Here is a 16,052-nt window from a genome sequence, read left to right as displayed (position 1 = left end):
GCACATAGAGTTTTTAAAAATTGTTTATGGGGTCTGTGGTGATATCCCCTTTTTAATTCCTAATATTAGTAAAATGTGTCTTCTTTGCCACTGGCTGCAGGTTTATCGATTTTATTGATCTTTTCAAAGAGCCAACTTTAAGTTTCATTAATTTCTCCCTATTTTTATGTTTCCAATTTCATTGAAATCTGTTCTTATCTTTATCATTTTCTTCTTTCTGCTTGCCTTGGGTTTATTTGTTCTTTTTCTAGTTTGTTAAGGTAAAAGCTTAGGTTATTGATTTGGGACCTTTCTACTCTAATACTAGCTTTAAAAATCAATACCTTTTTTTGTGGCTCATGCTTTTTTCTTGTATTTTATTAATTTATATACATGTCTGTACTCTCCTATTTTAAATGCCTTGAGTACAAGGATCTTATCTTACATGACAAATCTGGGCCTACCTAAGTATCTTGTACTATATGTTTAGTAAGTATTTCATAGAAGCCTTGAATGGAAGGATGGATGGATGAAAGGAGAGTTAGTGAAGACAATGAATATAAATTATTTCAAAGATATCTTCGATATTAAGAAAATATACAGCAGGAGGTACAGGAGTCAGGAGTGTCAAGGGAAGGAAACAAAACAATTCACTCTGAGGAAAAATTGCTAAAGCCAATCTAAGCTACTTCTGATAGGGAGTATGCAGAATCTCAGTGTGGTATACAGAACACTCACAGTATGTTATGTTCAATTCTACATAGTGGATGAAACAGAGACTCTGTTTCCTAGACAATTCAACAAAATATTTTAATTTGTTAGATAATTTAAGCAAAACAATAATTTGGCAATAATTACATCCATGATTTTCTCAATTCCTTTTTTATTTGTGATATACCTGAGATACTTTCCTCTGTTGTTAATTCATTGGTAGAGCCTCAGGATAGCCTTCTTTTCTTATTCTGTCTCTTGCTGACCACCTGAAGTCACACTTTAGGCCTCTAGAGAATCAGGCCATGAGTTTCTTGTCTAGACTTCTCCATAAAGTTAAAGCATCTGTGTTAGTTTCCTATGGTTGTTGTAACAAATTACCACAAATTTGGTGGCTTAATACAACATAAATTTTCTCCCACAGTTTTGGAGGCCAGAAGTCCAAAATCAGTAACACTGAGCAAAATCAAGTTGTTTTCAGGCTGTGCTCTTTCCAGAGGTTCTAGAGGAGAAAGCATTTCTTGCCTTTTCCAGCTTTTGGTGGCTGCTGGCATTCCTTGGGGTGTGGCTGCATCACTCCAAGTTCTGCCTTTATGGTCATATTGTTTCTCCTCTTCTGTAGTCAAAATCTCCCTCCTTCTCCCACTTGTAAGGACACTTGTGATTGCATTTAGAGCCTGCCTGATTAATCCAAGATAATCTCCCATCTCAAGATTCTTAATTATATCTGCAAAGTCCTTTTTTTTGCCAAAAAAGATAACATTCATGGGTATCTTTTGGGGGGGCATTATTTAGCCTACCATAGCATCTTGATTTCTTAATCAAGAACACTGATGAGGGCTTCCCTGGTGGCGCAGTGGTTGAGAGTCCGCCTGCTGATGCAGGGGACACGGGTTCGTGCCCCGGTCTGCGAAGATCCCACATACCGCGGAGCGGCTGGGCCCGTGAGTCATGGCCGCTGAGCCTGCGCGTCCAAAGCCTGTGCTCCGCAACGGGAGAGGCCACAATAGTGAGAGGCCCGCGTACCGCAAAAAAAAAAAAAAAAAAGAACACTGATGAAATGGGATAAGAGAAGACATTCATTATCTCTTTAAAAATGTCTTTCATAATCTGTATTTTAAAAATCTTATCTTTTTGTCATTTATATTATTAATATTTGCATATCAAATATTCATATAAATTAATTCAGACTGATATCCTTTATAGTAGATTCCAAAAATGAATTCTAAGGGAAAAGTCCAATTTATCATATATCCATCTTTTTCACATAAAACTTCATGAATAACCATCTGACACTGAAACATGAGTGCAGAAACTATTATTATTTTGGCAAGGAACAAACAATTTCAGAATCGCTGACTACAGATATCCATTAAGTTTTATTCAAATAAGTTTTAAGCACCTGAATAACTTACAGGTGCAGATAGAATAGATATTGAATGGTTTTATACTACTTACACATGTAGGAACAAGTCATTTCAGCAAATTATAAATAGATCAAAATTTAACATAATGAACTAAATCTGCAGCCACAAAGAACCTATGATTTAGGTTTAACAAAAGAACAAAAATGACATTTGCAGTGTTGTTCAGTAATAATTTGTATGGGGATATGGAATCATCAATTAGTTATTTGACAGCTACAAATAATTGAAAATTCTTGTAAAGATTATCTACGACTTACATATTCCATCAGATTTCTCATAATTGAGAGACCTCCTTACAGGCCTAGTAGAACACTTGGGTAGGAGAGAGATTTGGGTGACCATTCTAGGCCTAAACTGGAGACCATTCCGATATTCCTCAATATATACTGCTCTGCTATCACTTGACACCACCAGACAGGAAATTGAGTGCACAAAAATAATGAGTTGTTTTAACTACAATATGATACACGTTTTTATTGTATGCCATATAGGGTCTTTCTAAGGCCTTGTCTACATGCTGTTAATTACTTTTCAGCGTTTTTTATTTTGATAATCAGTTTCTGTATTAGCCATATAACCAGTGTTAAATGGCTAATGCTACTAGATCACCCACTTTACCACCCAGTGTTTCCACTATAAATTCCATACATGTCTTTTTCATTATAAAATGTGTACCATCTGCAATTTGTTGAAGTCATCAAAGATTGATATCCTATGGTAAACACATTTCTTTAAATCATTATAGTTGGAATACAAATGATGATTTGTGGGCTTCCCTGGTGGCGCGGTGGTTGAGAGTCCGCCTGCCGATGCAGGGGACACGGGTTCGTGCCCCGGTCCGGGAAGATCCCACATGCCGCGGAGTGGCTGGGCCCGTGAGCCATGGCCGCTGAGTCTGTGCGTCCGGAGCCTGTGCTCCGCAACAGGAGAGGCCATAACAGTGAGAGGCCTGCGTACCGCAAAATAAAAAAAAAAAACACACACAAAAACAAAAACAACAAATGATGATTTGTGAAGGGTGAAGGTAAAGCTGCTTTAATGAACACTGTATTTGGAAATGGGATTTGACCAAGCATTATATACTTATCTAGCAACGATTTAACCTACCTTCCATTTATACACACTTGTATATGTAGACAGAGAAATCATTCAACTCTTTCACAAAATCGCCCACTGCTTGTTCCTTGACCTAGATCAAACTTAACAAAATTCTGGATAATTTGGTTTATAGGAAGGCTCCTAAATGGCATATTAATAACTTACTTAAAAAGCAAATCTTCCTTGCCTTTGAATGTAACCTAATAGGTCTGAACTCAGGTTTATGGAAGGCTGGATAACATACAGAAGAAACACATTTAAATCTTCCTGCTAGGTCGATGTTCCTAAAGAAGTTGTTTTTCAAAGGTAGAAAAGCCTAACTTTTTCACACTGCAGTTCTTGGCCTTTAAATGTTGGGGTTTCTCAGAGCTTGGTGTTGGACTCTCTTTTTTTTTTTCTGTACTCTATATTCTCTCCCTGGGTGATCTCATTCACTCTCATGTTTTCAAATGCCATCTATATGCTAATGGGTTATAAGTTCATATCACTTGGCCAAGTCTCTTTTCTAAGCTCTAGACCTCTATATCTAACACATTATTCTATAACTCCTCTTGGATGCATGACAGGCACCTCAGACCTTACATATCTAAAACAGAATTCATGATTATACTGCACTACCCTCCAACCCCACATTTCTTATAATAGTCCCAGTCCCAGATTGCCAGGAGATACCACGCCTTTTCACTTACCCTATACATACAGTCTATCAGCAAGTTCTGTTGACTCTACTTTCTGAAAATATCTTGAGTCCATTCACTCCTATATATCTCCTTTGACTTCAACCTAGTACAATCCACTATAGTTTTCCACTTGCCTATTTGGTTTCACTTCATCCACTTTCTTTCATTCACACACACAGGAGCCAGAGTGATCTCTTAAAAATGCTATTATGATCATAGTATTCCTCTGCTTAAAACCCTTTTGGCATGCTTCAACAGGATGAACCTTGAAGACATTATGCTAAGTGAAATAAGCCAGACACAAAAGGACAAGTGTTGTATGATTCCACATACATGAGAATAGAACAGTTAAATTCATAGAGACAAAGTAGAATGGTGGTTCCCAAGTGCTGAGAGAGGGAGGAATGAGAGGCTATTATTTAAGTGGTACAGTGGTTCAGATTGGGGTGATGAAAAGGTTCTGGAGATAGTGGTAATGGTTGCACAATGAATGTATTTAATGCCACTGAACGTACTTAAAAATGGTTAAAGTGGTAATTTTTATATTATGTATATTCTACCACAATTAAAAAAAACCTTTTGGTTGCTCATTGCTATTATGATAAAGGTCCTAATGTTTGACACCATCCAGAAGGCCTGACATGATTAGACCCTCTACCCCTCAGTTTCTATGCTACAGTTACACTGATTGCTCTTTAAACCCTCGATGGCACAAATTTTCCTTCTTACTTCAAACCTGCCCCCTTAACATTCCTTCTCATGGAATGAAATGTTTCCTCCCTTTTCACCTGGCCAACTACTGCTCATCCTTCCAGTCCTCAGCTTGTACATCAGCTCCTCCAGGATATTTTCCCTGACTGCTCCAATGATAGATCCTCCTATTTACATTTTAAAGCACCACTATGTATTTGTAGCACTTATCACAATTATGATTTGTTATTCAGTATTTGTCTCCTCTAACATATGGAAAACTCCGTGGGATCAGGGACCATTCTGACTTGTTCACCTAACACCTTTTAAAGAGCTGGTGCTTAGTAGCAGTTCAAAACCTATTTGTAGAATGAATGAACCAATACATGAATGAATGAATGCCATCTAAAGGATAACTCATTAATGAAATAACATGAGAATTACCATTTAAAAGAGGTAATAAAAAGAAAAAATGTGTTTTTATTATTATAAAAACAATACAAATTCCCTATAGAAATTCCCTATGGAATACAAATTCCCTATGGAAGATCCTGATAAAGCATAAAGGAATATACAAGAATTACCCTATCCCACAACCCAGAAGTAATCATTGTTATATATGTTGATCTATTTCCTTTTAGTCCTTTGCATGTATGTGTTTCTAAAAGAAAGAAATGAAAACACTCAAATAGGATAATACTATATACACAATTTTGTTTCTTTTACGTTACACTATTTACTTAAGCCCATAATATAAGTAATGCTGAGTTAGAATATCTTTTTTTTTTTTTTTTTTTTGCGGTACGCGGGCCTCTCACTATTGTGGCCTCTCCCGTTGTGGAGCTCAGGCTCCGGATGCGCAGGCTCAGCGGCCATGGCTCACGGGCCCAGCTGCTCCGCGGCATATGGGATCTTCCCGGACCGGGGCACGAACCCGCGTCCCCTGCATCCGCAGGCAGACTCTCAACCACTGTGCCACCAGGGAAGCCCTAGATATCTTCTGATAAATCTTTGACAGCATCTTGGATTTTTATTAGGATTAATTAGTGAAAGTAGATACATTGTAAGAACATGAAAAAATATGAATCAGAAAAAAGATAAAAGGGGCACATATCTCACTATAATCTAACTGCAAGGAAGACAACTTACTTTTTCTATAACAACTTAATGTTTTCTAAACTCCATTCTGCTCAGGTGGCAGAGACTTAGATTTCTATGAGTAGATACAAATCTTAGTCCACAGAGTTAGGTGTTCAGGAAATAATATTTATTTCTCTAGAATTCATCTTGATTTCTGTTTCATTTGCCTGAGATAATCCGTCTGGGACTATCATTAGGTACAGTTAGCTTATATGGCACCAAACATTGGGGAAGAATACCTGGCCTCTGATACCAAATGTCTTTGGAGGCACACAATCATCCTGTCGAATTCTTGACCATTGGTCCACACTGCCAAGAATTCTCATTTCTATTTGTATGGGCACTTCAGGTCCAATGGCTTCTTTTCCCACTTCACTTGCCACCCAGGAGGGAACAGGAATCATTCTGCTGCTTTTCTCAATACTACAACTTGGAAATCTGTAAGTCAGTTTTTGAGTGCAGGTAGAATATTCGAACATGATGGGATATAACTTCCATGATTGTTACATTATGTGGCAAAATGGAGGTTATCCAGGTATTCTGATCTAATCACACAAGCCCTTTACAAACCAGTAGTTTTCTCTGGCTGATGGTTGAAGAGGGAGTCAGAGATTGCAGCCATGAGAAGGACTCACTGTAGGTGGCCTCTAGGAGCAGAGAGTGGAGCCTGGCTGACAGCCACCAAAGAAACAAGGACCTCAGACATACAACTGCAGGGAAATGGATCCTGCAACAATTTGAATGAACTTGGAAGCAGATTCTTCCCAGAGCCTCCAGGTAAGAGCCCAGCCTAGCCAATACCTCGATTTCAGCCTTGTTGTACAGGTACTATGAACATTCAACCCAGCCAAACCGCCCCCCGGCAAGACATCTGACCTGTAGAACTGTGATAATAAATGGGCGTTAAGTTGCTGACTCTGTGGTAATGTGTTACACAGCAAGACAAATAATATAAGGGGATTACATAAAAGCATGATTACCAGGAGGAGGGGATCGTGGGGACCACCATCTACAGGAGCCCAGTCAAGATCCGCAGAACCACCCAGTTAACTCATAAAATCATGGGCCATAAGAATAAATGGTGATTGTCTAAGTTTAAGAGTGGTTTGTTATATAGCTGAAGCTAATTGTTACAACTTCTGAGGTGAGAGAAGTATGGAACAAGTCCTCTTAAATGAAAAGCCCCATCCTAGTTCCAAAGATAGGGAAGAATAGGGAAAGAGCATGAGATCTGAAGTTGAGCCCACCACTTTATAATAACGAGTTACCATTTACTGAGTAGCTATCAGTACTGTGCGAGGAGCTCTATATTCAGTATGTCATTTAATCCATACAACTCTGAGAGGTTCGTATTTCTAAGACTCAGTGATTCTATGCTATATTTTCATTTTGTGGAGCCAGGTAACCTTGATTACATTCACCATTTTATTCTCAATCTTCTAGTCTATAAAATGAGTTTGATTATACTACTTAATTCACAAGATGATACTACTCTGTAAGCATCATGCTGCTTTACTTACATCAGCTGATTATGATTGAATCTGTTTGGATCAGAACATGGCTAGTTTCTAAAGGGTCTCAGGTGAGTCTACTCTGTATGCATGATTGAGAACTAGGGACATACAAAACCCCATTAATTCTTGCAGAAATTCTCTAAGATAGGTTTTGTGTCCATTTTATAGTAAAGAAACATATGCCCACAGATATTAACTAGCTTTCCCTGGTTAACACATCTTGTAAATGACACATTTCTCAAGCAGAGGAGACAACCACTCTCACCAAATCAAGGGAGATGCTGAACCTAAAAGAAGATTCCTACTTAACAGTCGAGCCTCTTTCATTGACTCTGTATCCTCCAACCCTCTGTGGCCACCTCAGTTCTTTTTGATCTCTTCGCCAATTCTGTACTACATGAATAACTGGTGGTAGTAACACTCAGCCTTACCGTGTATTTGTACATATGTTTATCAAGGCTTCCCCATACATTTCCTAGTTCTCAAACCTGGTGACATGCAGGCAAATCATGGTAAGAGCCCTGGCTTGGGAGCCACATCCACCTGAGTTGGCCTCCTGCATATACTTATCTCTGTGGCCTTGACTAGTTTTTATTTATTCCTTCCTACCTTCCTTCCTTCCTTCCTTCCTTCCTTCCTTCATTCATTCATTCATGCGGTACGCGAGCCTCTTACTGTTGTGGCCTCTCCCGTTGCGGAGCACAGGCTCCGGACACGCAGGCTCAGCAGCCATGGCTCACGGGCCCAGCCGCTCCGCGGCATGTGGGATCTTCACGGACCGGGTCACGAACCCGTGTCCCCTGCATCGGCAGGCGACTCTCAACCACTGCGCCACCAGGGAAGCCCCCATTTTATTTTTTGAATCTCAGTTTTGTGAGCATGAAATAGGGGAAAAAATAAAACCTGTACTTTAGAAACGTTATACTCAGTAAACATTATATTCAATAAATCTTACCTATTAGTACACCCACCCTAACCAAATGAAAACAGGTGGAAAGTAGAAGGTTGAATTAGTAAACAGGTGGAAAGTAGTAGGTTGAATTAGACCTTTGAATTAGACACAAATACCCTAATATTTAGAGAATAGAAAAAACGAGTCAAAATCTAGCTAAGGCTGACACTTCCATCCCTCAGAACGTGTTTCCGGAAAGTTATTTACACATGAAACTCCAGCTTAACCACAGGAAATGTTGTACCGATCTTCTTCCACTTAGGGTTACCTCCTGATAAACCCACCGTTAGGTGAAACTATCATAAGGGGAAAACGCATTTAATACACCTAACCTAGCAAACACTGTAGCTCAGCTTAGCTTACCTATAAGAGTACTTACTTTACCCTGCAGTTGGGCAAATTCATCTAACACAAAGCCTATTTTATACTAAAGTGTTGCATGTCTCATGCAATTTATTGAATACTGTACTGAAAGTGAAAAACAGAATGGTTGTATGGATACAGAGTGGTTCCACGTGTATTGGTTGTTTACCCTCCTGATCAAGTGGCTGACTGGGAGCTGGGGCTGGGTTTGCTGTCACAGCTCAGCATCTCCAGTGTACAGAGTACCTACTGCATATTGCTAGCCCAGGAAAAGATCAAAAATCAAAATTAGAAGTATGGCTTCTACTGAATGCTTATTGCTTTCGCACCATCATAAAGCGGAAAAATCCTAAGTTGGAACCTTCCCAAGTCTTCTAAGTCCGGCTGTCCCTACTCTATTTTTCCCACTCTGCCTCAAGTCCTTGCCCTGTGACCCGGTCCCTACCCCAAGCTCTGCTCTTCCACTTATGGGAGGAGTTCCGGATTTCATTTTACAGCGGATGGGTTTACGAGGGGAGGGTAAATCACAGAGGCTCCACCCATCACACTGGAGGCCTAGGGGTGGGCGCTCCCCATTCCCCTCCCTCTCGGACCTGCAAGGAGGTGGGCTGGCCGCGAAGGGAGGGCCCTGTCCCCTGTCCCTTTAAGGAGGAGGGACGAGCACCGCTGAGAGAGCCTGCATTGCCCCGACCCTTCAGCGGCCTCACCACACAGCAGCTGCATCCACAGCTCCGGTCGCCCCTCGCTTAGCAGAGTCCGCTCGGGCCCCACGAAGCTAGTCGCCACCATGGTGAAGATCGTGACCGTTAAGACCAAGGCGTACCAAGACCAGAAGCCGGGCACGAGCGGGCTGCGGAAGCGGGTGAAGGTGTTTCAGAGCAGCGCCAACTATGCCGAGAATTTCATCCAGAGTATCATCTCCACCGTGGAGACGGCAAAGCGGCAGGAGGCCACCCTGGTGGTGGGCGGTGACGGCAGGTTCTACATGAAGGAGGCCATCCAGCTCATCGTCCGCATCGCCGCCGCCAACGGGGTAAGGGACGCGCCCGCTCCTCGGTAGCCCCCGTCGCCCGCCCGCCTTCTGCCTCACGCTTGCGGGGCCACTTCCGCGCGCGCCACTTCAGTCTCCACCCCCACAATTCTCTGCGCTCGCTCTTCCTGGCCTAGCGGGCCGGGCAGAGGTGGCCCAGGGCCGGACAGTAGCCACGGGGCACCGCAGAGCTGCTCTTCTGCCAGCTCCTCCCATCCCTCGTCGCCCCCCCGCCCCCGCGGGCGGGGAGGCGCGAGGCGAAGGGCAGGGCTTGACCTTGGGAGGCCCGCCCCTCCGCCTCCTGCGCCTCCCTTCTCTCTCCTCCTCCCTCCCTCCCCTTCCCCCGCCGCCGTCCAGGCCTCTGACCTTTACGTTAACCTTTTCTGCCGGTGAAGATGCAGTTACCGAGCAGAGTGCAGTCGCCTTAACCGGGAAAGGTTAGAGGCCGCCGCCTTACTCAGAACCACTTTGCATCCCGCCGGGTTGCCTGCTATTCTCGTCCGGGACTGGCGCTTCCCGCTGGCTGCGAGCTCAAGGCTTTGGGCACCCGCCCCGCTGGTGGTCAAGCGCTCAGTTCTCAGGAGGCGGTCGCAAAGTCCCTTTCCCCGTCCCCTGAGTTTGCTGGGACGGAGCTTCTGCCTCTGCCCTGGAGCGGCCTGGTTGCTGGGGGGGCAGGCTTTTGAAAACGGTAGTCTTTGCTCGGTGTTGCTACTGGATCTGTTCCACCGAGGGGGCTGGAGCTGAATTTCCATTAGAACAGAAACCACCTACCCAAGGGCGCTCTTGTGTAAGCAGTCGTGGCAGGCCAGGAAATTAACGCAATACCTTGGTTCTGCCACCACAGCTAAGGAACGTTAAATGAGTTAAAGGGGCAGGTCCACTTAGGTGAAACCTTGAAGTAGACTTTTCAGCCAACCTGGTACGTTTGCGAAAATGCGGCTTTATAAAATAGGTAAATTGGGGTAATTGTTTACTCTTATAAAAAAGTTTTCTAACGAGTTTTTTTTTTAAGTTTTCTTTTTTCTTTCTATATTTAACATAAGATTTGACTTACACTCACCTCTTTTGGAACTCAGTAATATTTAGTAATATTTTTATCCATTTTAGCAGTACTTTATTTCTCTTATTAACATATTGAGTGCCATTTTGCCAAGCCCTGTGAAAAGTGCTTCCCTGCAGTATCTCATTTATCCTCCTGTAGCCTTATGAGGTAGATGCTATTATGGGCATCTTCAAGATGCCAATTAGAAAACTGAAGCTTAGGCAGGTTCAACAGGAACTCTAATGGCAGCACTGAGAATCTAGTATACACCTGCTAGTTCCAAGGACTTGAACAGTTTCTGGGAATGAAGAGACCCTGAGTCTAAAGATATATTTTCCAGCTGTCTCTCAAATCTAAACTGGGAACAATCTACATCTGCCTCTCTGGGTCAAACATTTATAAGCATCGGTGAGAGAAGATTGTCTGGATTTGTTTTCTTTATAATCCTGAGTTTTCAGACAACCTCACATTCCCTTGAAAGAAGAACGAAGAATGAACAAGACCTGTATCCCAGTACAGCTCTTGTTCATTTCCCTGTTATCACCTGTGTTGAATTTGCATTTCTTCAGCAAATACTGAGCCTATACTATGTCAGAGAAATGGGTGGAATAAAAAGATGATTTAGAAGCAAGATTTGTCCTTAAGGGGCTTACAGCATAGTGGGAATTTAAGGGGTCCAACTGGAAAACTGTCCATTTGAGAGTAGCGTGGGGTGGAAGAAAAGAATTGGTTAAGACTAAAAATATATGTTCTTAAAACCTCTTCACCCTTTTGCTTCTACCCTGTTGCTTTCCCCGCCCCCTTTTAGCCAATCTTTGTAAAGGTTGTGTGCATTCACCATCACAGATTTCTTAACTCCCGTTCACTCACCGCCTTACTGCAGTCTGGCTTCTGTTTATTCCACCACTCCACTGACGTTGCTCTTGCCAAGGTTACTGATGACTTTCTGGTTGCTAAATCCATTGCACACTGTTTAGGCCTTATATTATCTGACCTGCCTGTTGCATTTGGCACTGCTGACTTCGTACTCATTAAAAATTCTCATTCCCTTGCCTTGGTCACTGTCTCCCAATTCTACTCACACTTTTTGAGAGTTCCTTCATGGACTGCTTACTCTACCCACATCCTAGCTATTCCCTAGGTTTCCATCCTCAGCTCCCTGTTCTCTGATTTGATTCTCTCTCTCTCTCATCCCTCACCAGGGATTTAAATATGCTGCTCTTTCTCTTCTGGTGCAATCCAGATAGCATCTTCAGAAAGCGTTTCCCGGCAGCCCCTGTCTGCCACTCTTCTCCCTTAACTGACCTTTCCCCATAGATACCGCTAGACTAGATGAAATTGTCAGTTTACATGTGACACTCCCTCGTACCTAAGGCAATGCAGCATTCAATGAATCCTTGTTCTGTTGCCCTGAATTATGAAGTATATGGAAAATACTTCAAGTATATTCCAGCACTTAAAGCCAGCATATAGTTTATGACCCATACATTTATTCTCATTAAACATTTATTATGTGCTTACTTCTTATCAGTCATTGTACTTAGTACTTGGGATATAATACATTCCTGCCCTCAGTAAGTACATAGCCTAGAAGGGGCGGTAGACAGGAATAAGCAGACAGCACAGTGTGTTAGGTGTTGTGAGGGGGTTATGTGCCAGATGCTGAAGGGACAAGAGCATGGCAGGCTGTACTTGGGCGTGGAAGGGGAAGCGAAAAAGTTTTCACAGAGGGGTGGTAGCAGGATTGAGGCTTACAGGATGAGTTGGAGTTTCTAAGATGGATTTGTTGGGGGAGGAATTCTAGGCAGAAAGAATAAAAATCATAGGAGTTGGGGACAGTTCTCTTGGGCAAGTTATTCAATTTCTGATCCTTTTTCCCCCTTGTCTGTGAAGACAGGAAATGATAATATGTACGCAGTGAGGCTCTTGTGAGGATTAAATGAAACAACATATTTAAAAGTGCCTGGCAGCTGCTTTTCACCTGGAAACTGTTTGAATGACACTTGTAGGGAAACCTCAGGATGAGCCTGAGGGCAGGACTTTCTGTTATCAATGTTCTGCTAATATAGGGACACTGAGTTAATCATACCCAGCCTGAGGCACATATTAATGCCCACACCCCATAGATCTCAGCATTGTCTCCTACCTTCCTCTTACCCTCAATGGCCCCAACCAAAATAGAGTGATACCTTGTTAGTCAGAACCCAATTGGGTACAAGTGACAAAAACTTAGATTAGCCCAAGCGGAAAAAGGAGGGAATTTGGGATACCTTCCAAATGCTCATTTACTGCTTAAAGCTTTACCCAGACTGGAGAGGGGGAAGGGTAAGCTGGGACGAAGTGAGAGAATGGCATTGACATATATACACTACCAAATGTGAAACAGATAGCTAGTGGGAAGCAACCGCATAGCACAGGGAGATCAACTTTGTGACCACCTAGAGGGCTGGGATAGGGAGGGTGGGAGGGAGACACAAGAGGGAGGGGATATGGGGATATATGTATACATATAGCTGATTCATTTTGTTATAAAGCAGAAACTAACACAACAATGTAAAGCAATTATACTCCAATAAAGATGTTAAAAAAAAAAACCTTTACCCAGACTGAGAGTGTCCTCAGCCACTCCCTGCGGGAATCTAGTATTTGGAACACAGTCCTGGCATATCTGTGTTTGCTACTGTGTAACATCTCTTGCATTCCAGGAACAGAGGGGGCAATTCCCAGTCTCTTTTCCTGACTCTGTGAGTGTGGGCCAGGGACACCTGAAATGTTTGCTGTAGTGAGAAAATAAAGCAGTATGTGTGGAAGTATCTTGTAAAATATAAAACATGAGGGGTTTTTAGTGTGGTTGCTTCCTGTAGAGCGTGAAACAATAGAGTTGGAGGATGGGGCTCTCTCCAACCAGCCTCTTCAACCTACTTCTTCAACATGCTCTACTCTCTCACATCTGGTTCCACCGGGAGCGTTCTTCTCGCCCCTTCACCTTCAGGTCTGGGTTTAGTTGGCACTTCTCTGCTCCCAATCCCTGAATCAGGTGCACCACTTTTCTGCTCTCGTAGCCTGTCTTGCTCACCTCCATAACAGCGCTGACTGCATCTTATAGTGGTTGTTGGGTTGCGTGTCTGTAACCCACCTGGCCTCCAACACAAACCTTCTTGACTGTAGGTCTCAAGTGGATGAAGCCTGGGCTTGTCTGTTCTCTGCTTTATCCCAGGAGACCATTCAGATGAACTGCGAGTTCATCTTGAGCTCCCGCCAGTGTTTGTGGTCCTCACGCTGGTTGGTTTGGCCCCAGAATGGCTACTCACCCTGCTGATTAAGCCCGTGGGACTCACACAATGTAGTGACCATTTCAGCTCACTCTTTAGCAACACAGGTGTTTGTAAGCATATTAGAGCTCAGTATAAGAGACTAATATTTGGGCTTCCCTGGTGGCACAGTGGTTGAGAGTCCACCTGCCGATGCAGGGGACACGGGTTCGTGCCCTGGTCCGGGAAGATCCCACATGCCGTGGAGCGGCTGGGCCTGTGAGCCATGGCCGCTGAGCCTGCGCGTCTGGAGCTTGTGCTCTGCAACGGGAGTGGCCAGAACAGTGAGAGGCCCGAGTACTGCAAAAAAAAAAAAAAAAAAAAAAGACTAATATTTATTCAGAATCAAATCCTTACCCCCAGATCCTACCATGTGGTGACTCAGGAGGAAAGTTACCCCAAATCCTACCAGGTAGTGTGACCTGGGAGGAAAGTACTCCTTGGGCAGAATCATTCACACTCAACAGCAAGCAAAAACAGATTGATGTATCAGTTGCCAAAATGAGCCGTACGGTATAATCTGTAGGAAAACAGGATCTCACCCTCCCTGTATGTCACTAACAGCAGTTTAAAAGGAAGAGGCCAAACTTAACCCTGGGAAGATTTTTATAATGTATGGATAGTCATATCAACCCTGGGGTGGTAGAAATTGATATTTCCCAATATCATTCTGGGGCCCTCTTGCAATCTCACATGACTCTTTTGTATATTAAAAGCTCTGAAAGTCCTACTTAACATTGCCCAATCCAGTTTTCCCAAGCTTTTAAGTAAGATATAACAATCCCTGAAACTTGCTTTGGGATATACTTATTTATGGAAACGATCAACTGGATGAAATATCAGAAGACCAGAGTCCTGATTCCAGCTCCACCATTTATAGCAGGTTGGACAAGTCAACCAAGTCTTTCTGTACCACCAGCTACCTGTCACGTTTCTTCTTTTCAGAAACACTTTGGGGCACTCATGGAGAGGAAAAAGGGAAGAAATTGTTTCCAGTATGAAAACTAGTGTTCAAAGTGTTTCAGCCTCATTGGCCTGAGCTGGTTGACATTCCTCACTGTATTTATTCAGGGCTTCCTTCACCTTTTCTATCTTGTGCCTCAGGGACTCATCTGAGTGGTGACTGGGATAAGCATTGGGAAGGGAGACTTCCAACAGTTGAAGTTAAAAAAGCAACAAAACCCTGAGGCAAAGGCAGCCCCTTTTCACCCTTTCCAAACATCCCCCCCACCCCTAGGGCTACCCCGTTTGTGGTCCATCCCGTTTGAGGACACCAGGTAAGAAAACTCTTCTCCAAATTCTCCCAACTGAAGGTAAGCCCTCGATTACTTGGCACACTTAGGAGCCATTTAAAATTTTTTTTTTATTTTTTAATTTGTGTGTGTGTGTGTGTGTGTGTGTGTGTGTTTTCACATCTTTATTGGAGTATAAATGCTTTACAATGTCGTGTTAGTTTCTGCTGTATAACAGAGTGAATCAGCTATATGCATACGTATATCCCCATATCTCCTCCCTCTCGCATCTACCTCCCACCTTCCCTATCCCATCCCTCTAGGGGGTCACAAAGCACCGAGCTGATCTCCCTGTGTTATCCCTGTGCTATGCGGCTGCTTCCCACTAGCCATCCACTTTACATTTGGTAGTGTATATACGTCAGTGCTTCAGTAGCCATTTTTAAAAGGTGATTCCCCACTTTAACCACAGCTCCAATGGCCACAGAATGACTGGGTATGTCTGTGTCAAGTTCAAGGAAATTTAAGGGAGAATGAATGGATCATAGAAACTTGCCTGCTTAACTTTCTTAGAGGTGTAGCCCACTCAAATCATTCTTCTGAAAGCTTTTCTGAAGTCTGAAGGGGTCCAGAATACATCACTGTGGCATAAAAACTATTTTGAGCTGAAGGCCTTTGAGAATAGGCATTTTTCTGAACCCCTTTCTCTGCCTAAAAGCAGAGCCTCCTCAGTTGTCATAAATCCCGTCCCTGGGAGAGAGTTTCTGGAAACCAAGGAAAATTGACTCAGCACCACACCTAAACAGACATTATCACAAAATTATAATATCCCCTACCCATTCCTTTAAGGCCCCATTTATCTTTCCTAAAAGTCCTTTGTTTC

General features: G+C 42.9%; 1 protein-coding gene across 2 annotated transcripts in view; it reads left to right on the top strand.

Moving 5' to 3' along the window:
- The first annotated feature begins 9,121 nt into the window (after window positions 1–9,121).
- The window catches only part of PGM1 (phosphoglucomutase 1), a 55,523-nt gene continuing 48,592 nt past the window's right edge, over window positions 9,122–16,052 (top strand). The window contains exon 1 of one of the 2 annotated variants that reach the window (XM_033408977.2): window positions 9,122–9,587. In XM_033408977.2, the coding sequence (XP_033264868.1) occupies window positions 9,342–9,587 (246 nt within the window). In that variant the 5' untranslated portion in view covers window positions 9,122–9,341. The remainder of the gene's footprint in view (window positions 9,588–16,052) is intronic. The other variant, XM_004281613.4, reaches the window with a different exon arrangement.

Source organism: Orcinus orca, chromosome 1 (genome assembly GCF_937001465.1).
Source record: "Orcinus orca chromosome 1, mOrcOrc1.1, whole genome shotgun sequence".
NCBI lineage: Eukaryota > Metazoa > Chordata > Mammalia > Artiodactyla > Delphinidae > Orcinus > Orcinus orca.
Note: the sequence above shows the minus strand (reverse complement) of the source record. Positions and strands in the feature narration are given on the sequence as shown.